Raw genomic sequence first — 24,529 nt, 5'->3', positions numbered from 1 at the left:
ATTATTTTTTTTCAGGTAAAAGAGCTGATTACTTTGGGGTAATGCCCCGCAAAAGGCCCTTTTAAGGGCTATTGGTAGTTTAGTTTAGGCTAGGGTTTTTTTTGTGGGGGGCTTTTTTATTTTGATAGGGCTATTAGATTAGGTGTAATTAGTTTAAAAATCTTGTAATTTGTTTATTATTTTCTGTAATTTAGTGTGTTTTTTTTTTTTGTACTTTAGCTAATTTAATTTAATTGATTTAATGGTTGTTAATTTAGTTAATTTATTTAATTATAGTGTAGTGTTAGGTGTTAGTGTAACTTAGGTTAGGTTTTATTTTACAGGTACTTTTGTATTTATTTTAGCTAGGTAGTTATTAAATAGTTAATAACTATTTAATAACTATTGTACCTAGTTAAAATAAATACAAAGTTGCCTGTAAAATAAAAATAAACCCTAAGCTAGCTACAATGTAACTATTAGTTATATTGTAGCTAGCTTAGGGTTTATTTTATAGGTAAGTATTTAGTTTTAAATAGGAATAATGTAGTTAATGATAGTAATTTTCTTTATATTTATTTAAATTATATTTAAGTTAGGGGGTGTTAGGGTTAGGGTTAGACTTAGGTTTAGGGGTTAATACATTTAGTATAGTGGCGGCTACGTTGGGGGCGGCAGATTAGGGGTTAATAATATTTAACTAATGTTTGTGAGGTGGTTTAGGGGTTAATATGTTTATTATAGTGGTGGCGATGTTGGGGCGGCAGATTAGGGGTTAATAAGTGTAGGTAGGTTGCGGCGACATTGGGGGCAGCGGATTAGGGGTTCATAAGTATAATATAGGTGGCAGCGGTGTCTGGAGCGGCAGATTAGGGGTTTAAAAGTATAATGCAGGTGACGGCGATGTCGGGGGCGGCAGATTAGGGGTTAATAAGTGTAAGATTAGGGGTGTTTAGACTCGGGGTTCATGTTAGGGTGTTAGGTGTAGACATAACTTTTATTTCCCCATAGGAATCAATGGGGCTGCATTACTGAGTTTTACGCTAATTTTTTGCAGGTGTTAGACTTTTTCTCAGCCGGCTCTCCCCGTTGATCCCTATGGGGAAATCGTGCACGAGCACATACGACCAGCTCACCGCTGACTTAAGCAGCGCTGGTATTGGAGTGCGGTAATGAGCAAAATTTTGCTCAACGCTCACTTCTTGCCTTTTAACGACGGGTTTGTTAAAACTCGTAATACCAGCGCTGTAGGTAAGTGAGCGGTGAGAGAAAACTGCTCGTTAGCACCACATAGCCTCTAATGCAAAACTCGTAATCTGGGCCTTAGAAAGGGAAAACAGGTTCAAATCTTATGGCACTTCAGCATCAAAATAATGACAAGTTGTTTGATATTTATCCCTTTCCCTTTTTCAATGTAATGATTTATTGAATGTCTGCTTTCTAAGCTTTAGACATTATAGACAATTGCTGTATTATTATTCTGCTGACCACACACAATGTCAGTAGCTTTCTTTGAGCTATATCCAATTTATAAATATTTTGTTTTGCACATGAGTTGAAGCTGACTGAAAAGACAGTAAATCATGTTGTGACTGTATGATTGGTTCTATTATTACACAAATCAGTGGTTCCCACTAAACATACAATGCTTAAAGTAAAGCAATATCCTTACTGGATTTTGTTCCACCAGCTGTACTCTGTCAGTATGCTCTATCTTATGTTGCTATGGGAATTCACCATAGCAATGACCCAGTCAGCAAGGAAGAAGGAACATGTCACATCCGCTGTACCAGGCAGACTGTGACTGCTAGATCATCGTCTCGTCTTGAAGGTAAAGGATAGGCTTAGCAGGACCAGCAGACATCACCTATGGGGCATAGAAAACAGTGCAGCTAACACTGTGCAAGTAATGTGCCATTAATTAGACATTGCCCAGTTATTGTTCTCATGAAATATGAGCTATGTTTGGTTTAGGGTTCTTCAAACTTTTTTCCCCAAGACCCAGTGCAATGATAACACATACTTTCACAACCCTATTTTTATGCTGGGTCTGAAAATTTCTAAAGTAATATACAAGATAGCTGTAATTTGTTTGCAAAGTGACTGTGATGTGTTTGTACTTTATTCCTGATTGTAGTCAAACTTGAAAGTGTTTTGTAGGTAATAACACACTCTCATACAACAGACACTCATACAACACACACACACACACACTCCCATATAACACACCACACACACTCCCATATAACACACACACACACACACACCACACACTCTCATACAACACACACACACACAAACTCTCATACAACACACACCACACACACAAAACACACACACACACTCAAATTAACACACACACCACACACTCTCATACAACACACACACACCACATACACTTTCATATAACACACACACCACACATTCTCATACAACACTCACACACTCTCATACAGCACACACACCACACACACTCACATACAACACACACACACTCCCATATAACACACCACACACACTCTCATACAACACACACACACTCATATAACGCACACACACCACACACACTCATACAACACACACACACACACTCTCATACAACACACACACACACTCAAATTAACACACACACCACACACTCTCATACAACACACACACACAACATACACTTTCATATAACATACACACCACACACTCTCATACAACACTCACACACTCTCATACAGCAACAGCACACACACCACACACACTCAAATACAACACACACCCCACACATACTCTCATACAACAAACTCACACTCTCATACAACACACCACACACACTCTCATACAAAACACACACACACACACACACACACACACTCATACAACACACTCATACAACACACACACACACACCACGCACTCTCATATAACACACACACCACACACTCTCATACAACACACACACACCACACACTCTCTCATAAAACACACACTCTCATACAACACACACACACACACACCACGCACTCTCATATAACACACACACCACACACTCTCTCATAAAACACACACCACACACACTCTCATACAACACACACACTCTCATACAACACACACACTCTCATACAGCACACACACCACACACTCTCTCATAAAACACACACCACACATACAACACACACACTCTCATACAACACACACTACACACACTCTCATACAACACACACCACACACTCTCATACAACACACACCACGCACTCTCATACAACACACACACACCACACACTCTCTCATAAAACACACACCACACACACTCTCATACAACACACACACACATCACACACACTCTCATACAACACACACACACCACAACAACACACACACAAGTCATGACCCAGTAAATATGTTGTTGTGACCCAGTAATGGGTCCGACATGAGGTTTGAAGAACTGTGGCTTAGGTGAACTGCCTGACAAACTCCTGGGGCTGGCTGGTGTATTCTGTGAGTGCAATGCAGCAGAAGCAACCACATAAAACTTAAAGATGATTGTAAAGCTGTGAATAGCTGCTTGATATTAAACTAGAGGAAACTGTGCCTATCTAACAACTTGCTGAAATTGCATAGGAGATAACAATCATTTGTATAGTTTCTCAGACAATTAAGTTAACTTATAACAGGGAAGAGGGGTCAAAAGTGAAATTTGCATGGGTACATTTCAATTTTAAATGAATGCAATTTTACATTATGCTTCCATTAGCAAAAATCCTTCTAGTAAACGTTATTACTGTTTTTCTGCGGCATATGCACATATGCTGTGAGGGTCCGTGCACCATTATTCAAGCTTAGCGAGCTGGCGGTGGTGTTTATTTCATCTGTGGACACTTAATTTGTGTCATACAAGCCACTCTTGACTATAAGAATGTCTGGTGTTTGAATACTGGTGCACTAAGCCCTCACAGCATATGTGCGTATGCTGCTGAAAAAACAGTAATAGCTTTTACTAGAAGCATTTTTGCCAATGAAAGGATTTTAAAAATAATGCTTCTATTTAACACTAAAATGCACCTGCTTTCTATCCCTTTAATGAAATAAACTCCAAGCTGTAGTTTAGTAATGACATGACTTTGTATACATTCTTTATAATGTGTATAATAAAACCATTACAATTTATATTACCATTTAGATTTAATGTGTTTTTTCCATTTGTAGTAGATCTTGAATACTAATAATGGCATTGGCTGGTGTCACAAGTCTTCTGTGCATGATGATCGTGGGTGCCATAGGGTTTGTCTCAGTGAGCGGGAACATTGGTGGATCCCATCCAGGACAAGGAAGCCTGATACCAGCTGAAAGTATGCATAATATGAATGTCAAGCTAATAATGCTTTTAGTAGCACTTAAAGGGGCATTACACAATTGCATGGGTAAATTAATCTCAATTGGTTCAACATAAATTGCATTACTATTTTTAATTTTCCTACATTTTTTTGAGTGTTTACCTCTATGTTTTACACTTGACTCAAATCTATCCTTCGTCCCCCACATCTAATCGCTTTCTTCATCCTGCCACAATCACCTACGCAATATTTCCAAGAGTTGCCTATTTCTGAGCAATAACACTGCAAAGCAAATAATCCAGCCCCTTGTTATTTCCCGACTTGACTACTGCAATAACCTACTTACTGCCCTTCCTCTTTCCCGCCTCTCCCCCTTCAATCTATCCTAAATGCCTCTGCCAGGCTAATCCACCTTTCCCGTCGCTCTGTATCTGCTGCACCTCTCTGGGAGTCCCTTCATTGGCTCACCATTCACAGCAGAATTAAATTAAAAATTCTCACCACAAAGCTCTCACCAACACCGCTCCCCACTATCTATCCTCTCTAATCAACAAGTCCTCTCTATCCTCTCTAATCAACTATCTATCCTCTCTAATCGTCCTGTCAGGCTTTCCCCTAATTTTTCTTCTTTTAAATGCTCCCTGAAGACTTTTTTTGTTCAGAGAAGCCTACCACCCAACTCAATAATAAATTAATTTCACTTACCTAACATTTCCCTCATCTAACTCTGCATTGACATCTTTCTCAATCTTGCAGTCCTCACCTCCTGCTTCTCAACCTCCTACCCTTCTATACTAGATTGTAACTTAACTTACCACAGGAATAGGATCCTTAATTCCTCCTGTATGTGTTTGTAAAATGTTGTCTTGTCTCTTGCAAGTTATATAACATTGTTTTATTTAATTAAATTGTACCCATGAAAAGCGCTGCGGAATATGTTGGCGCTTTATAAATAAAGTATAAAAATAATATGTGTTTTTATTGCAACCCATCAGGTTTTGATTTACTTTTACTTGGTTTAACCACGGCAACCTTCTTTGAGCTAGATTACAAGTGGAGCAGTAATAACTGCTCCCGCTCGAGCGTTAACAATGCTAGAAGTTAACTTATTGCACGAGTCTGGTTGCGTTCGCATGAAACCCGACACACAAACAGTTAACCAGAGGAAACTGAGTTTGCAATATCACAGTAACCCCTTTGAATTCAATGGAGCAGCGATGTTTAAAAAACGTAACACCTACACTCATGCTTTAACCCCATCACAATAAACCCCCTTCTCTAATAACCCGTAAACTGCCAAACCCCCATCACAAACTACCCTTCAACACTATTAACTCCTAAACTGCCACACCTCCACAGCAATAAGCTCCCTACACTATTAATCCCTAAACTGCCCCACACCTCATTACAATAAACTCCCTACATTACTACTAACCCCTAAACTGCCACAGCCCCACTGCAATAAGCTCCCTACACTATGATACCCCTAAACCGCCACACACCCCATCACTATAAACTCCCTAAACTATTAACCCCCGAAACCGCCACATATCCAACCACAATAACCACCTACTCTATTAACCTCTAAACTTCCATTACTCCAACGCAATGCACTCATGCTTTAACCCCATCACAATAAACCCCCTTCTCTAATAACCCGTAAACTGCCAAACCCCCATCACAAACTACCCTTCAACACTATTAACTCCTAAACTGCCACACCTCCACAGCAATAAGCTCCCTAACCTATTAACCCCCTAACCACCACAACCCCATCACAAACTACCCCCTAACCCAGGTGTGGGCAGATTTTTGTAAGGCAAGGGTTACCTCTAATTTTATTCCAAGTGACGTGATCACCTAACTAAAAAAAAACACCAGTTGGTGGCTGAAAATTGTATTTTTGCCACAAATAAGATCTGCTGGCTGAAAATTGTATTCTTGCCACAACTTATAAAGCTTTAAAAATCAGCCACGCTTTTTAATAATAAATACAGCCGCGCATTTTACTTACTGCGAGAGCTCTCTGTTTACGTCATGCTGGGACCATCAATCAACCTTATCTGTGTACCGCGCCTGCGTATAAATAAGTAGTCTCACAATTAAGACGGCTCAAGTCTAGGGCTATCGGAGTAGTCAAGCCTGGAACACATGGGAAACCCACAGCTCAGGTACAATGATGACAATGAGCTATTCTCAGTCAATCATAGACAGACTCATTCTACAATGTAATTTTATTGGCTGGACGCCATGTCAGGTTGATTAGAGGGCAGGTCCTGTTGGCTGCTCTCCATCCGTCCGCTACTAGCTGAAGACTACTGCAAATAGTTGGGATAGTGACAGCTGCAGGACCTGCAGGCTCTGTACCGCTTTACACAGCAACCAGAGACTGGTATAGCAGCAACAGCACTGACCTGCATAATCTGGGGACAAAAAATTCTGGGGACAGAAAGCTGCAGATACTAGCACAAAGTATAGATAATAGTGTGTCAGAGAAAGTCTCAGAGAGCAGCATCAACGCCTGGTACAGAGTAATTAAAAGAACCAGAGGGGAGTAACAGACCCTGGGAGAAAAAACATCACCAGACCATTCACCCAGCAGAGCCTGAAAAAAGTAACGGAGGACAGAACTAGAAAGTAGCAGCAGAATATCAGACAGAGCAGGACCTGGAACTGCCAAACCCAGGGATACCGAGCAGCATCTCAGCCTGGCGCTTGTGACAAAAAGTAGGAGAGTCTGGGACAGGCAGTAACTAAAGCTGGGGCAGCGAGTTCAGCTACAGCCACGTCGTGCATGCTGAAGTACACTTACCTCCATCATAGACTCACTCGCCGATTTCAAAAGTCTGCATAAGAGAAACATTACTCATACATCTATGGTGGTGAGGCTCTTCACTCAGAATCTAGATGTGTGAGAAATCTTTCTCTTATTATGCAGACTTTTCAAATCTTCCAGGAGGTCACCTCAAAATTCACTCGTGGTTCACTGGTAGACCGCAATCTACCTCTTGCCCACCCCTGCCCTAACCTATTAACCCCCTAACAGTCACAACCCCCATCACAAACTATCCCTAACCTATGTACCCCCTAACCTCCTAACAGCTAACCCCTCCCCAAAGCTTTCATGCTATTGGCTGATTTGAATTTGGATTTGAAAATCAGCCAACAAAAATGCAAGGGCACCCCTATATAAGGGAAGCTTCAGTGTGCTGCGGTAAAAGCATGAAGATACATTGGAAAGAAGAAGGTGCCGCAACATCTCTGAGGACCACCAGAGAAGACTAAAGAGGACCTGATGACCACTACAATGGACCCGCAACTGCCCACCTAAGGAGCCATATTCAAGTTCGTCAGTACAAACTTTGTGGTTTAGCGTTTTTTTGGGGGGTCTTTTTATTTTTTATCTTTTTTATTTTGCAAAATAACTAAGGGCCAGATTATGGGGGGTAGTTATCAACGTGTCAACTTTCCTGCCTTCGCCGGCCCAATACGCCCGCCTAAGCTCGCCTCACATCGCCGCCGTGGACCTGAAAAAAGTTATCAAGTAAAGCTGTCAAAAAGCCGCGGGGCGATGAGCAGCGGACTGTGAGAGTTATCACTCATCCGATCTCGCTGCTCTTCGGCTTTTTTACAGCTTTCTTGCTAGCCTGTCACTAAGCACTCACACTAAACTACAGTGTTCTACCCCCTATACCCCCCCGGAGCCCCCCGCAACTAAATAAAGTTACTAACCCCTAAACCGCCGCTCCTAGACCCCGCCGCAAGTCTTATAAATGTATTAACCCCTAAACCGCAGCTCCTGGACACCGCTGCCACCTACATTATACCTAGTAACCCCTATCCTGCCCCCCCTATACCGTTGCCCTCTATAATAAAGTTATTAACCCCTATCCTGCTGATCCCGCACCTCGCCGCAAATAAATAAATAGTTTAACCCCTAAACCGCCGCTCCCTGAACCCGCCGCAACCTATAATAAATTTATTAACCCCTATCCTGCTCCCCACTACACCGCCGCCACTGTAATAAAATTATTAACCCCTAAACCTAAGTCTAACACCAACCCTAACACCCCCCTAACTTAAATATTAATTAAATAAATCTAAATAATATTTCTATTATTAACTAAGTTAATCCTATTTAAAACTAAATACCTACCTATAAAATAAACCCTAATATAGCTACAATATAAATAATAATTATATTGTAGCTATCTTAGGATTTATTTTTATTTTACAGGTACCTTTCAATTTATTTTAACTAGGTACAATAGCTATTAAATAGTTATTAACTATTTAAGGGCTTACCTAGCTAAAATAAAGAGAAATGTACCTGTAAACTAAAAACTAACCTAAGTTACAATTACACCTAACACTACACTATACTTTAATAAATTATTCCTATTTAAAACTAAATACTTACCTGTAAAATAAACCCTAAGATAGCTACAATATAATTAATAATTACATTTTAGCTATCTTAGGATTTATATTTATTTTACAGGTAACTTTGTATTTATTTTAGCAAGTTAAAATAGTTATTAAATAGTTATTAACTATTTAATAACTACCTAGCTAAAAGAAATACAAAATTACCTGTAAAATAAATCCTAACCTAAGTTACAATTAAACCTAACACTACACTATCATTACATTAATTAAATAAATTAACTACAAATAACTACAATTAAATACAATTGCATAAACTAACTAAAGTACAAAAAATGAAAAAGCTAAGTTACAAATAATAAAAAAAATAAGTTACAAACATTTAAAAAAATATTACATCAATTTTAAGCTACTTACACCTAATCTAAGCCCCCTAATAAAATAACAAACCCCCCCAAAATAAAAAAATGCCCTACCCTATTCTACATTTAAAAAGTTCAAAGCTCTTTTACCTTACCAGCCCTTAAAAGGGCCTTTTGTGGGGGCATGCCCCAAAGAATTCAGCTCTTTTGCCTGTAAAAGAAAAATACAACCCCCCCACACTAAAACCCACCACTCACATACCCCTAATCTAACCCAAACCCCCCTTAAAATAACCTAACACTAATCCCCTGAAGATCATCCTACCTTGAGTCGTCTTCACTCAGCCGAGCAGCGATGGAACCGAAGAGGACATCCGGAGCGGCAGAAGTGATCATCCAAGGGGCGCTGAAGAAATCTTCCATCCGATGAAGTGATCCTCCAATCAGCCAATCAGATTGAGCTTGCATTCTATTGGCTGTTCCGATCAGCCAATAGAATGCGAGCTCAATCTGATTGGCTGACTGGATCAGCCAATCGGATTGAACTTGAATCTGATTGGCTGATTCAATCAGCCAATCAGATTTTTCCTACCTTAATTCCGATTGGCTGATAGAATCCTATCAGCCAATCGGAATTGAAGGGACGCCATCTTGGATGACGTCCCTTAAAGGAGCCTTCATTCGTCGGTAGTCCGTCGGGAAAGAAGGATGTTCCGCGTCGGTGGGATGAAGATTCAAGACCCGGCTTGGAAGATGACCTCGCCCGGATAGAAGACTTCTTCAGCGCCTCTTGGAAGATGACCTCGCCCGGATGGAAGATTTAATCAGCGCCGATTGGAGGATCACTTCATCGGATGGAAGATTTCTTCAGCGCCCCTTGGATGATCACTTCTGCCGCTCCGGATGTCCTCTTCGGTTCCATCGCTGCTCGGCTGAGTGAAGACGACTCAAGGTAGGATGATCTTCAGGGGATTAATGTTAGGTTATTTTAAGGGGGGTTTGGGTTAGATTAGGGGTATGTGGGTGGTGGGTTTTAATGTTGGGGGGGTTGTATTTTTCTTTTACAGGCAAAAGAGCTGAATTCTTTGGGGCATGCCCCCACAAAAGGCCCTTTTAAGGGCTGGTAAGGTAAAAGAGCTTTGAACTTTTTTAATGTAGAATAGGGTAGGGCATTTTTTTTATTTTGGGGGGGTTTGTTATTTTATTAGGGGGCTTAGATTAGGTGTAAGTAGCTTAAAATTGTTGTAATATTTTTTTAAATGTATGTAACTTATTTTTTTTATTTTTTGTAACTTAGCTTTTTTTATTTTTTGTACTTTAGTTAGTTTATGTAATTGTATTTAATTGTAGTTATTTGTAGTTAATTTATTTAATTAATGTAATGATAGTGTAGTGTTAGGTTTAATTGTAACTTAGGTTAGGATTTATTTTACAGGTAATTTTGTATTTATTTTAGCTAGGTAGTTATTAAATAGTTAATAACTATTTAATAACTATTCTAACTAGCTAAAATAAATACAAAGTTACCTGTAAAATAAATATAAATCCTAAGATAGCTACAATGTAATTATTAATTACATTGTAGCTATCTTAGGCCTAGATTTGGAGTTTGGCGGTAAAAGGGCTGTTAACGCTCCGCGGGCTTTTTTCTGGCCGCACCATAAAATTAACTCTGGTATCGAGAGTTCAAACAAATGCTGCGTTAGGCTCCAAAAAAGGAGCGTAGAGCATTTTTACCGCAAATGCAACTCTCGATACCAGCGGTGCTTACGGACGCGGCCAGCCTCAAAAACGTGCTCGTGCACGATTCCCCCATAGGAAACAATGGGACTGTTTGAGCTGAAAAAAAACCTAACACCTGCAAAAAAGCAGCGTTCAGCTCCTAACGCAGCCCCATTGTTTCCTATGGGGAAACACTTCCTACGTCTGCACCTAACACTCTAACATGTACCCCGAGTCTAAACACCCCTAGCCTTACACTTATTAACCCCTAATCTGCCGCTCCGTAAACCGCCGCAACCTACGTTATCCCTATGTACCCCTAATCTGCTGCCCTAACATCGCCGACCCCTATATTATATTTATTAACCCCTAATCTGCCCCCCCTCAACGTCGCCGACACCTGCCTACACTTATTAACCCCTAATCTGCCGAGCGGACCTGAGCGCTACTATAATAAAGTTATTAACCCCTAATCCGCCTCACTAACCCTATCATAAATAGTATTAACCCCTAATCTGCCCTCCCTAACATCGCCGACACCTACCTTCAATTATTAACCCCTAATCTTCCGAGCGGAGCTCACCGCTATTCTAATAAATGTATTAACCCCTAACGCTAAGTCTAACCCTAACACTAACACCCCCATAACTTAAATATAATTTACATCTAACGAAATTAATTAACTCTTATTAAATAAATGATTCCTATTTAAAGCTAAATACTTACCTGTAAAATAAATCCTAATATAGCTACAATATAAATTATAATTACATTGTAGCTATTTTAGGATTAATATTTATTTTACAGGCAACTTTGTAATTATTTTAACTAAGTACAATAGCTATTAAATAGTTAAGAACTATTTAATAGCTACCTAGTTAAAATAATAACAAATTTACCTGTAAAATAAATCCTAACCTAAGATATAATTAAACCTAACACTACCCTATCAATAAAATAATTAAATAAACTACCTACAATTACCTACAATTAACCTAACACTACACTATCAATAAATTAATTAAACACAATTGCTACAAATAAATACAATTAAATAAACTAGTACAAAAAATAAAAAAGAACTAAGTTACAAAAAATAAAAAAATATTTACAAACATAAGAAAAATATTACAACAATTTTAAACTAATTACACCTACTCTAAGCCCCCTAATAAAATAACAAAGCCCCCCAAAATAAAAAATTCCCTACCCTATTCTAAATTAAAAAAGTTACAAGCTCTTTTACCTTACCAGCCCTGAACAGGGCCCTTTGCGGGGCATGCCCCAAGAATTTCAGCTCTTTTGCCTGTAAAAGAATAAATACAATACCCCCCCCCCAACATTACAACCCACCACCCACATACCCCTAATCTAACCCAAACCCCCCTTAAATAAACCTAACACTAAGCCCCTGAAGATCTTCCTACCTTGTCTTCACCATACCAGGTTCACCGATCCGTCCTGGCTCCAACATCTTCATCCAACCCAAGCGGGGGTTGGCGATCCATCATCCGGTGCTGAAGAGGTCCAGAAAAGGCTCCAAAGTCTTCCTCCTATCCGGCAAGAAGAGGACATCCGGACCGGCAAACATCTTCTCCAAGCGGCATCTTCAATCTTCTTCCATCCGGTGCGGAGCGGGTCCATCTTGAAGCAGGCGACGCGGATCCATCCTCTTCTTCCGTTGTCTCCCGACTAATGACGGTTCCTTTAAGGGACGTCATCCAAGATGGCGTCCCTCGAATTCCGATTGGCTGATAGGATTCTATCAGCCAATCGGAATTAAGGTAGGAATTTTCTGATTGGCTGATGGAATCAGCCAATCAGAATCAAGTTCAATCCGATTGGCTGATCCAATCAGCCAATCAGATTGAGCTCGCATTCTATTGGCATTCTATTGTGCCGCCACACACGCTTGACACCATCTGAACAAAATAAGTTTATTTTGCTCTCATAAGACCATAGGCCATGGTTCCAGTAATCCATGTCCTTAGTCTGCTTGTCTTCAGCAAACTGTTTGCGGGCTTTCTTGTGCATCATTTTTAGAAGAGGCTTCCTTCTGGGACGACAGCCATGCAAACCAATTTAATGCAGTGTGCTGCATATGGTCTGAGCACTGACAGGCTGACCCCCCACCCCTTAAACCTCTGCAACAATGCTGGCAGCACTCATACGTCTATTTCCCCAACTTCTGGATATGACGCTGAGCACATGAACTCAACGTCTTTGATCGACCATGGTGAAGCCTGTTCTGAGTGGAACCTGTCCTGTGAAACCGCTGTATGGTCTTGCCCACCGTGCTGCAACTCAGTTTCAGGGTCTTGGCAATATTCTGAAAGGCCAAAGCCGTCTTTAAGTAGGGCAACAATTTTTTTTTCAGATCCTCAGAGAGTTCTTTGCCATGAGGTGCCATGGTGAATTTCCAGTGACCAGTATGAGAGAGTGTGAGAGCGATAACACCAAATTTAACACACCTGCTCCCCATTCACACCTGAGACCTTGTAACACTAACGAGTCACATGGTACCGGGGAGGGAAAATGGCTAATTGGGCCTAATTTGGACATTTACACTTAGGGTGTACTCACTTTTGTTGTTATACAGGCTGTATACTCACTACTTTACATTGTAGCAAAGTGTCATTTCTTCAGTGTTGTCACATGAAAAGATATAAAATATTTACAAAAATGTGAGGGGTGTACTCACTTTTGTGAGATACTGTACATACATATACATGTCTAAAAACATATATACACATATGTACACATATGTAGACATATATAGAAGTGCATTGGAGCCCTTTGCTGTTAAGTAGATGAAAACATGCAAAAGCATATTTATGCAATATTCATATTTTATAAAGGCTTTAACTATGTATTTACTGTAAATATTTCACATTCCTATGTTCTGCACATAGCAGAATATTTTCTAAATATTTCTAAATAGATATTCCTATATATATCTATATATATCTATACCTATTTATAATCATCTATATGCAGTCATGGCCCTAAACTATTGGCACCCCAATAATGAACCACTTTAGGCAGAAAAATGTTGCAATTAGAAATGTTTAGGCATTCTCATGTTTATTTCTTTTGTTTGTATTGGTTTGTGATGTGCCTGTAATTTGTAATTAAACTCACCTGTATCAATTAACAGGTTCTGACAATATAGAAATCACACCGGCAACCAGTTAAAATGGTGAAAAATTGACCCAACCTTTCTGTTGTATGTCTCTTTGTGCCACACTGAGCATGGAGAAGAGAAATAGCAGCAAATAATTGTCTGAGGATTTAAGAACAAAAATTGTGGAAAAGCATGGACAATCTCAAGGTTACAAGTCCATCTCTAGAGATCTTAATGTTCATTTGTCCACTGTGCGCAACATTGTCAAGAAGTTTACAGCCTATGCACTGCAGCTAATCTCCCTGGAAAATAAAGGATTTTACGAATGGTGGATAAAGAATCTCGATCAACATCCAGACAAATTCAAGCTGACCTTCTGGCACAGGGTACAAATGTGTCAGCTCACACTATATGTCGCCATCTGAATGAAAAGGGACGCTATGGTAGGAGACCCAGGAGGACCCCACTGCTGACACAAAAACATAAAAAATCCAGACTGGTGTTTGCCAAAACTTACCTGAGGAAGCCAAAATCCTTTTGGGAGAATGTGTTGTGGACAGACTAAACAAAATTACAGCATTTTGGTAAAGCCCATCATTCTACTGTTTTCAGAAGAAGAAATGAGGCTTTTAAAGAAAAGAATACAGTCCCTACAGTCAAACATAATGGAGGTTCACTGAAGTTTTAGCGTTGCTTTGCTGCTTCAGGCACTGGATGTCTTGACTGTGTGCATTGCATTATGAAATCTGAAGATTACCAAAGAATTCTGTGGCGCAATGTAGAGCCCAGTGTCAGAAAGTTTGGTTTCTGTCAGAGGTCATGGGTCTTACAGCAGGACAATGACCCAAAGCACACGTCAAAAAGCACCCAGAAATGGTTTAAGACAAAGCGCTGGAGAGTATTGAACTGGCCAGCAATTAGTCCAGATCTCAATCCCATAGAGCACCTGTGGAGAGATCTCAAAACAGCAGTTGGGAAAAGGAACCCTTCCAATCTGAGAAACCTTGAGCAGATGGCGAAAGAAGAGTGGTCCAAAATTCCAGTAGAATGGTGTAAGAAACTCATTGATGGTTCCAGAAAGCAATTGATTTCAGTTATTTTTTCTAAGGGGTGTGCTATCCAATATTAAATAGAGGGTGCCAATAATTTTGCCCAGTCTAATTTTGGAGTTTTGTGTGGAATGTGTCAGATTTGGCTTTTTTCTCTACTTTTTTGTGTCATACCAATACAAACAAAATAAATAAACATGAGAATGCCTAAACATTTGTAATTGCAACAATTTTCTGGGTGAAGTGGTGCATTATCTGACATGCAGGGGTGCCAATATTTTTAGCCATGACTGTATATAGGTATAGATATATATTGTACCAAAAAACATCATCTATATATGTAGAAATATGTATTTTTATTATTTTTGTTATTATACTTTATTTATGAAGCGCCAACATATTCCGCAGCTCTGTCCATGGATACAATTCATTTAAATAAAACAATGATATAAAACTTGTAAGAGAAAGGACAAAATTTACAAACACATACAGGGGGAATTAAGGGCCCTTTTCCCGTGGGAACTTAAAATCTAGAAGGGTTGGAGGTTCAGAAACAGGAGGTGAGTAGTGATGTTGTGAATAGTTCACCGGCGAATAGTTCCCGGCGAACATAGCTTGTTCGCGTTCGCCGCGGCAGGCGAACATATGCGATGTTCGATCCGCCCCCTATTCGTAATCATTGATTAAACTTTGAACCTGTACCTCACAGTCAGCAGACACATTCCAGCCAATCAGCAGCAGACCCTCCCTCCCAGACCCTCCCACCTCCTGGACAGCATCCATTTTAGATTCATTCGGAAGCTGCATTCTTAGTGAGAGGAGGGACAGTTTAGCTGCTGCTGATTTAATAGGGAAATCGATAGCTAGGCTAGTGTATTCAGTGTCCACTACAGTCCTGAAGGACTCATCTGATCTCTGCTGTAAGGACAGCACCCCAAAAAGCCCTTTTTAGGGCTAGAACATCAGTCTGCTTTTTTTTTTCCTGTGTAATCTAATTGCAGTTGCCTGCCTGCCAGAATGTGTGTCAGGCTCACAGCATATACTGTGCCCACTTGCCCAGTGCCACCACTCATATCTGGTGTGGCAGGTGGTGGGGGTTGGTCTGTGGGGGAAGCTACACTACAGAAAAAAAAAAAAAAAACAGAAAAAACTACACTTTTTTTTCAAACTGGGTACTGGCAGACAGCTGCAAGTACCCAAGGTGGCCGCCAATAAGGCAGATGGGGAGGCTTAGAGAGCTGTTTTTGGGATATCAGGGAGGTTGGGGGCTAAGGGGGGATGCTACACCACAGCATACGTAAAGATGCTAAAAATAATTTAAAAAAAATTAAAAACCTTTTATTTTAGTACTGGCAGACTTTCTGCCAGTACTTAAGATGGCGGGGACAATTGTGGGGTGGGGGACGGAAGGGAGCTGTTTGGGAGGGATCAGGGGGTCTGATGTGTCAGGTGGGAGGCTGATCTCTACACTAAAGCTAAAATTAACCCTGCAAGCTCCCTACAAACTACCTAATTAACCCCTTCACTGCTAGCCATAATACACTTGTGATGTGCAGCAGCATTTAGCGGCCTTCTAATTACCAGAAAGCAACGCCAAAGTCATATATGTCTGCTATTTCTGAACAAAGGGGATCCCAGAGAAGCATTTACAACCATTTGTGCCATAATTGCACAAGCTGTTTGTAAATAATTTCAGTGAGAAACCTAAAATTGCGAAAATGTTTTAGTTTTTTTTTAAATTTGATCGCATTTGGCGGTGAAATGGTGGCATTAAATATACCAAAATGGGCCTAGATCAATACTTTGGGTTGTCTACTACACTACACTTAAGCTAAAATTAACTTTACAAGCTCCCTACATGCTCCCTAATTAACCCCTTCACTGTTGGGCATAAAACATGTGCGGTGCGCAGTGGCATTTAGCAGCCTTCTAATTACCAAAAAGCAACGCCAAAGCCATATAAGTCTGCTATTTCTGAACAAAGGGGATCCCAGAGAAGCATGTACAACCATTTATGCCATAATTGCATAAGTTGTTTGTAAATAATTTCTGTGAGAAACCTAAAGTTTGTGAAAAAGTGAACAATTTTTTTTTATTTGATCGCATTTGGCGGTGAAATGGTGGCATGAAATATACCAAAATGGGCCTAGATCAATACTTTGGGATGTCTTCTAAAAAAAATATATACATGTCAAAGGATATTCAGGTATTCCTGACAGATATCAGGGTTCCAATGTAACTAGCGCTCATTTTGAAAAAAAGTGGTTTTGAAATAGCAAAGTGCTTCTTGTATTTATTTCCCTATAACTTGCAAAAAAGCAAAGAACATGTTAACATTGGGTGGCCTAGATTTAGAGTTTGGCGGTAGCCGTGAAAACCAGCGTTAGAGGCTCCTAACGCTGGTTTTAGGCTACCCCCGGTATTTGGAGTCACTGAAAAAAGGGTCTAACGCTCACTTTTCATCCGCGACTTTTCCATACCGCAGATCCCCTTACGTCAATTGCGTATCCTATCTTTTCAATGGGATCTTCCTAACTCCGGTATTTAGAGTCGTTTCTGAAGTGAGCGTTAGAGCTCTAACGACAAAACTCCAGCCGCAGAAAAAAAGCAGGAGTTAAGAGCTTTCTGGGCTAACGCCGGTTCATAAAGCTCTTAACTACTGTACCCTAAAGTACACTAACACCCATAAACTACCTATGTACCCCTAAACCGAGGTCCCCCCACATCGCCGCAACTCAATTAAATTTTTTTAACCCCTAATCTGCCGACCGCCACCTACGTTATCCTTATGTACCCCTAATCTGCTGCCCCTAACACCGCCGACCCCTGTATTATATTTATTAACCCCTAACCTGCCCCCCTCAACGTCGCCGCCAGCTACTTACAATAATTAACCCCTAATCTGCCGACCGCAAAGCGCCGCCACCTACGTTATCCTTATGTACCCCTAATCTGCTGCCCTAACACCGCCGACCCCTATATTATATTTATTAACCCCTAATCTGCCCCCCCCCAACGTCGCCGCCAGCTACCTACACTTATTAACCCCTAATCTGCCGAGCGGACCTGAGCGCTACTATAATAAAGTTATTAACCCCTAATCCGCCTCACTAACCCTATCATAAATAGTATTAACCCCTAATCTGCCCTCCCTAACATCGCCGACACCTAACTTCAATTATTAACCCCTAATCTGACGACCGGAGCTCACCGCTACTATAATAAATGGATTAACCCCTAAAGCTAAGTCTAACACTAACACCCCCCTAAGTTAAATATAATTTACATCTAACGAAATTAATTAACTCTTATTAAATAAATTATTCCTATTTAAAGCTAAATACTTACCTGTAAAATAAATCCTAATATAGCTACAATATAAATTATAATTATATTATAGCTATTTTAGGATTAATATTAATTTTACAGGCAACTTTGTATTTATTTTAACCAGGTACAATAGCTATTAAATAGTTAATAACTATTTAATAGCTACCTAGTTAAAATAATTACAAACTTACCTGTAAAATAAATCCTAACCTAAGTTATAATTAAACCTAACACTATACTATCATTAAATTAATTAAATAAAATACCTACAATTACCTACAATAAAACCTAACACTACACTATCAATAAATTAATTAAATACAATTCCTACAAATAACTACAATTACATAAACTAACTAAAGTACAAAAAATAAAAAAGAATTAAGTTACAAAAAATAAAAAAATATTTACAAACATAAGAAAAATATTACAACAATTTTAAACTAATTACACCTACTCTAAGCCCCCTAATAAAATAACAAAGACCCCCAAAATAAAAAAAATGCCCTACCCTATTCTAAATTAATAGAGTTAAAAAGCTCTTTTACCTTACCAGCCCTGAACAGGGCCCTTTGCGGGGCATGCCCCAAGAAAATCAGCTCTTTTGCCTGTAAAAAAAAACATACAATACCCCCCCCCCAACATTACAACCCACCACCCACATACCCCTAATCTAACCCAAACCCCCCTTAAATAAACCTAACACTAAGCCCCTGAAGATCTTCCTACCTTGTCTTCACCTCAACAGGTATCACCGATCTGTCCTGGCATCCGGTGCTGAAGAGGTCCAGAAGAGGCTCCAAAGTCTTCCTCCTATCCGACAAGAAGAGAACATCCGGACCGGCAAACATCTTCATCCAAGCGGCATCTTCGATCTTCTTCCATCCGGTGCGGAGCGGGTCCATGTTGAAGCAGCCGACGCGGATCCATCCTCTTCTTTCTGCGCCAATCAGAATATTCCTACCTTAATTCCGATTGGCTGATAGAATCCTATCAGCCAATCGGAATTCGAGGGACGCCATCTTGGATGACGTCCCTTAAAGGAACCGTCATTCGTCGGGAGACGCAGAAAGAAGAGGATGGATCCGCGTCGGCTGCTTCAACATGGACCCGCTCCGCACCGGATGGAAGAAGATTGAAGATGCCGCTTGGATGAAGATGTTTGCCGGTCCGGATGTCCTCTTCTTGTCGGATAGGAGGAAGACTTTGGAGCCTCTTCTGGACCTCTTCAGCACCGGATGCCAGGACGGATCGGTGATACCTGTTGAGGTGAAGACAAGGTAGGAAGATCTTCAGGGGCTTAGTGTTAGGTTTATTTAAGGGGGGTTTGGGTTAGATTAGGGGTATGTGGGTGGTGGGTTGTAATGTTGGGGGGGGGGTATTGTATGTTTTTTTTTACAGGCAAAAGAGCTGATTTTCTTGGGGCATGCCCCGCAAAGGGCCCTGTTCAGGGCTGGTAAGGTAAAAGAGCTTTTAACTCTATTAATTTAGAATAGGGTAGGGCATTTTTTTATTTTGGGGGTCTTTGTTATTTTATTAGGGGGCTTAGAGTAGGTGTAATTAGTTTAAAATTGTTGTAATATTTTTCTTATGTTTGTAAATATTTTTTTATTTTTTGTAACTTAATTCTTTTTTATTTTTTGTACTTTAGTTAGTTTATGTAATTGTAGTTATTTGTAGGAATTGTATTTAATTAATTTATTGATAGTGTAGTGTTAGGTTTTATTGTAGGTAATTGTAGGTATTTTATTTAATTAATTTAATGATAGTATAGTGTTAGGTTTAATTATAACTTAGGTTAGGATTTATTTTACAGGTAAGTTTGTAATTATTTTAACTAGGTAGCTATTAAATAGTTATTAACTATTTAATAGCTATTGTACCTGGTTAAAATAAATACAAAGTTGCCTGTAAAATTAATATTAATCCTAAAATAGCTATAATATAATTATAATTTATATTGTAGCTATATTAGGATTTATTTTACAGGTAAGTATTTAGCTTTAAATAGGAATAATTTATTTAATTATTTAATTTCGTTAGATGTAAATTATATTTAACTTAGGGGGGTGTTAGTGTTAGGGTTAGACTTAGCTTTAGGGGTTAATCCATTTATTATAGTAGCGGTGAGCTCCGGTCGTCAGATTAGGGGTTAATAATTGAAGTTAGGTGTCGGCGATGTTAGGGAGGGCAGATTAGGGGTTAATACTATTTATGATAGGGTTAGTGAGGCGGATTAGGGGTTAATAACTTTATTATAGTAGCGCTCAGGTCCGCTCGGCAGATTAGGGGTTAATAAGTGTAGGTAGCTGGCGGCGACGTTGTGGGGGGCAGATTAGGGGTTAATAAATATAATATAGGGGTCAGCGGTGTTAGGGGCAGCAGATTAGGGGTACATAAGGATAACGTAGGTGGCGGCGCTTTGCGGTCGGCAGATTAGGGGTTAATTATTGTAAGTAGCTGGCGGCGACGTTGTGGGGGGCAGGTTAGGGGTTAATAAATATAATATAGGGGTCGGCGGTGTTAGGGGCAGCAGATTAGGGGTACATAGGGATAATGTAAGTTGCGGCGGTTTACGGAGCGGAAGATTAGGGGTTAATAATAATATGCAGGTGTCAGCGATAGCGGGGGCGGCAGATTAGAGGTTAATAAGTGTAAGGTTAGGGGTGTTTAGACTCGGGGTACATGTTAGAGTGTTAGGTGCAGACGTAGGAAGTGTTTCCCCATAGCAAACAATGGGGCTGCGTTAGGAGCTGAACGCTGCTTTTTTGCAGGTGTTAGGTTTTTTTTCAGCTCAAACAGCCCCATTGTTTCCTATGGGAGAATCGTGCACGAGCACGTTTTTGAGGCTGGCCGCGTCCGTAAGCAACTCTGGTATCGAGAGTTGCATTTGCGGTAAAAATGCTCTACGCTCCTTTTTTGGAGCCTAACGCAGAATTTTTTTGGATTCTCGATACCAGAGTTAAATTTATGGTGCGGCCAGAAAAAAGCCCGCGTAGCGTTAACAACCCATCTACCGCCAAACTCCAAATCTAGGCCGGTATTTCTAAACTCAGGACAAAATTTAGAAACTATTTAGATGTTGTAACCACTGCGGAAGTTTGGTCTGTCACTGTGAAGTGGGCGTAACCCTTACACTACCTGATCGATACAACATCATACCTGATGTTTTAAAGCACGTTATTCCAAACAATTTAGGAATGTTAGGTGATTTAGGCCCTTTATGGGTTAAAACCAGACTCTGCATCAACTATGTAATTTTCCATGGGAGTTTTGCCATGGATCCCCCTCCTGCATGCCACAGTCCAGGTGTTAGTCCCCTTGAAACAACTTTTCCATCACTATTGTGGCCAGAAAGAGTCCCTGTGGGTTTTAAAATTCGCCTGCCTAATGAAGTCTATGGCGGTTCGCCCGGTTCGCCCGTTCGCAAACATTTGCGGAAGTTCCCGTTCGCCAACCGAAATTTTTATGTTCGCGACATCAGTAGAGGTGAGGACTACAAGATTGAGAAAGATGTTAATGCAGAGTTAGATGAGGAAAATCTTAGGTAAGTGAAATTAATTTATTATTGAGTTGGGTGGTAGGCTTCCCTGAACAGAAAAGTCTTCAGGGAGCATTTAAAGGAAGAAAGATTAGAGCAAAGCCTGACAGCACGAGTTAAAGTGTTCCAGAGGGTAGGTGCTGCATGACAGAAGTCCTGCAGTCTAGCATGAGAAGAGGTGATAGTCGTGGATGCAAGGAGCAGGTCATTGTTGGATCCTAGTGGGCGGGCTGGAGTATACTTGTTTATTAGAGAAGATAGGTAGAGGGGAGCGGCGTTGGTTAGAGCTTTGTATGTAAGGGTGAGAATTTTGAATTTAATTCTACTGTGAATGGGGAGCCAATGAAGGGACTCGCAGAGAAGTGCAGCAGATACAGAGCGACGGGAAAGGTGGATAATCCTGGCAGAGGCATTTAGGATAGATTGAAGGGGGGGGGGGGGGAGGCAGGAGAGAGTTAAAGGGCCACTCAATGCAGTTGAATAAATAGAACATATTCTGTTATGTGCAGAACATTGGCATATGAAATATTCATATTTTTATGTTCAGGTTAGCGCAAATGGGAATATGCAATCATGTTTGCACATGAGTGGAATGTTTTTTTTCCACTTTTTTTTCTCCATTGACTTCTATGGGGGAATATGTGAACGCGCACACGATATTCTAAGTTCGGATTTTTGCACTTTTCAGGTTACCGTTAGAGCTAAAACCGTTTACTTTCAACTCATAATATGAGTGCAACCCAACGAGCGCAAACAATCTTACTTCTAGTGCAATTAATGCTCAAGCGGGATCGTTAATTTGCGCTTCATACGTAATCTATCCCTAAATCATTTATGACCTTTTTAGGGCATTTTTTTAGGATGGCTTTTTTTAGCTTGGGTTTTTTAGTATAGGGTTTATTTACTTTGCAAAAGAGCTTAATCAGTAATGGCCTTTTCAGGGGATTGTTAAGGATATTTTTTTTTAGATTTTTTTTTTAGTTTAGGGTATTTTTTTAAAATGCAAAATAACTAAAATCACTTATCATTTTTTAAGATAGTTTTTATTTAGAATAGGGTTTTAGATTAGGAATTATTAAAAATAGTTTTTATGTTGGAAAACAGAATTTATGCTTACCTGATAAATTACTTTCTCCAACGGTGTGTCCGGTCCACGGCGTCATCCTTACTTGTGGGATATTCTCTTCCCCAACAGGAAATGGCAAAGAGCCCAGCAAAGCTGGTCATATGATCCCTCCTAGGCTCCGCCTACCCCAGTCATTCGACCGACGTACAGGAGGAAATATGCATAGGGAGAAACCATATGATACCGTGGTGACTGTAGTTAGAGAAAATAATTCATCAGACCTGATTAAAAAAAACCAGGGCGGGCCGTGGACCGGACACACCGTTGGAGAAAGTAATTTATCAGGTAAGCATAAATTCTGTTTTCTCCAACATAGGTGTGTCCGGTCCACGGCGTCATCCTTACTTGTGGGAACCAATACCAAAGCTTTAGGACACGGATGAAGGGAGGGAGCAAATCAGGTCACCTAAATGGAAGGCACCACGGCTTGCAAAACCTTTCTCCCAAAAATAGCCTCCGAAGAAGCAAAAGTATCAAATTTGTAAAATTTGGCAAAAGTGTGCAGTGAAGACCAAGTCGCTGCCTTACATATCTGGTCAACAGAAGCTTCGTTCTTGAAGGCCCATGTGGAAGCCACAGCCCTAGTGGAGTGAGCTGTGATTCTTTCAGGAGGCTGCCGTCCGGCAGTCTCATAAGCCAAACGGATAATGCTTTTAAGCCAAAAAGAAAGAGAGGTAGAAGTTGCTTTTTGACCTCTCCTTTTACCAGAATAAACAACAAACAAAGAAGAAGTTTGTCTGAAATCTTTAGTGGCCTCTAAATAGAATTTTAGAGCATGGACTACGTCCAAATTGTGTAACAAACGTTCCTTCTTTGAAACTGGATTCGGGCACAAAGAAGGTACAACTATCTCCTGGTTAATATTCTTGTTGGAAACAACTTTCGGAAGAAAACCAGGCTTAGTACGCAACACCACCTTATCTGCATGAAACACCAGATAGGGCGGAGAACACTGCAGAGCAGATAACTCTGAAACTCTTCTAGCAGAAGAAATTGCAACCAAAAACAAAACTTTCCAAGATAATAACTTAATATCTACGGAATGTAAGGGTTCAAACGGAACCCCTTGAAGAACTGAAAGAACTAGATTGAGACTCCAGGGAGGAGTCAAAGGTCTGTAAACAAGCTTGATTCTAACCAGAGCCTGAACAAACGCCTGAACGTCTGGCACAGCTGCCAGCCTTTTGTGAAGTAAAACAGATAACGCAGAAATCTGTCCCTTCAGAGAACTTGCAGATAATCCCTTCTCCAAACCCTCTTGTAGAAAGGATAAAATCCTAGGAATTTTTATCTTGTTCCATGGGAATCCTTTAGATTCACACCAATAGATATATTTTTTCCATATCTTATGGTAAATCTTTCTAGTTACAGGCTTTCTAGCCTGAATAAGAGTATCTATTAGAGAATCTGAAAACCCACGCTTTGATAAAATCAAGCGTTCAATCTCCAAGCAGTCAGTTGGAGAGAAACCAGATTCGGATGTTCGAATGGACCTTGAACAAGAAGGTCCTGTCTCAAAGGTAGCTTCCATGGTGGAGCCGATGACATATTCACCAGGTCTGCATACCAAGTCCTGCGTGGCCACGCA

General features: G+C 40.2%; 1 protein-coding gene across 1 annotated transcript in view; it reads left to right on the top strand.

Moving 5' to 3' along the window:
- Window positions 1-1,746: 1,746 nt before the first annotated feature.
- Window positions 1,747-24,529, top strand: part of LOC128648289 (neuropeptide-like protein C4orf48 homolog) — a 41,350-nt gene continuing 18,567 nt past the window's right edge. Inside the window, exons 1-2 of the mRNA XM_053700914.1 lie at window positions 1,747-1,810; window positions 4,174-4,316. Of these exons, the coding sequence (XP_053556889.1) occupies window positions 4,193-4,316 (124 nt within the window). The 5' untranslated portion in view covers window positions 1,747-1,810; window positions 4,174-4,192. The remainder of the gene's footprint in view (window positions 1,811-4,173; window positions 4,317-24,529) is intronic.

This window comes from Bombina bombina, chromosome 2 (genome assembly GCF_027579735.1).
Source record: "Bombina bombina isolate aBomBom1 chromosome 2, aBomBom1.pri, whole genome shotgun sequence".
Classification (NCBI taxonomy): Eukaryota; Metazoa; Chordata; class Amphibia; order Anura; family Bombinatoridae; genus Bombina; species Bombina bombina.
Note: the sequence above shows the minus strand (reverse complement) of the source record. Positions and strands in the feature narration are given on the sequence as shown.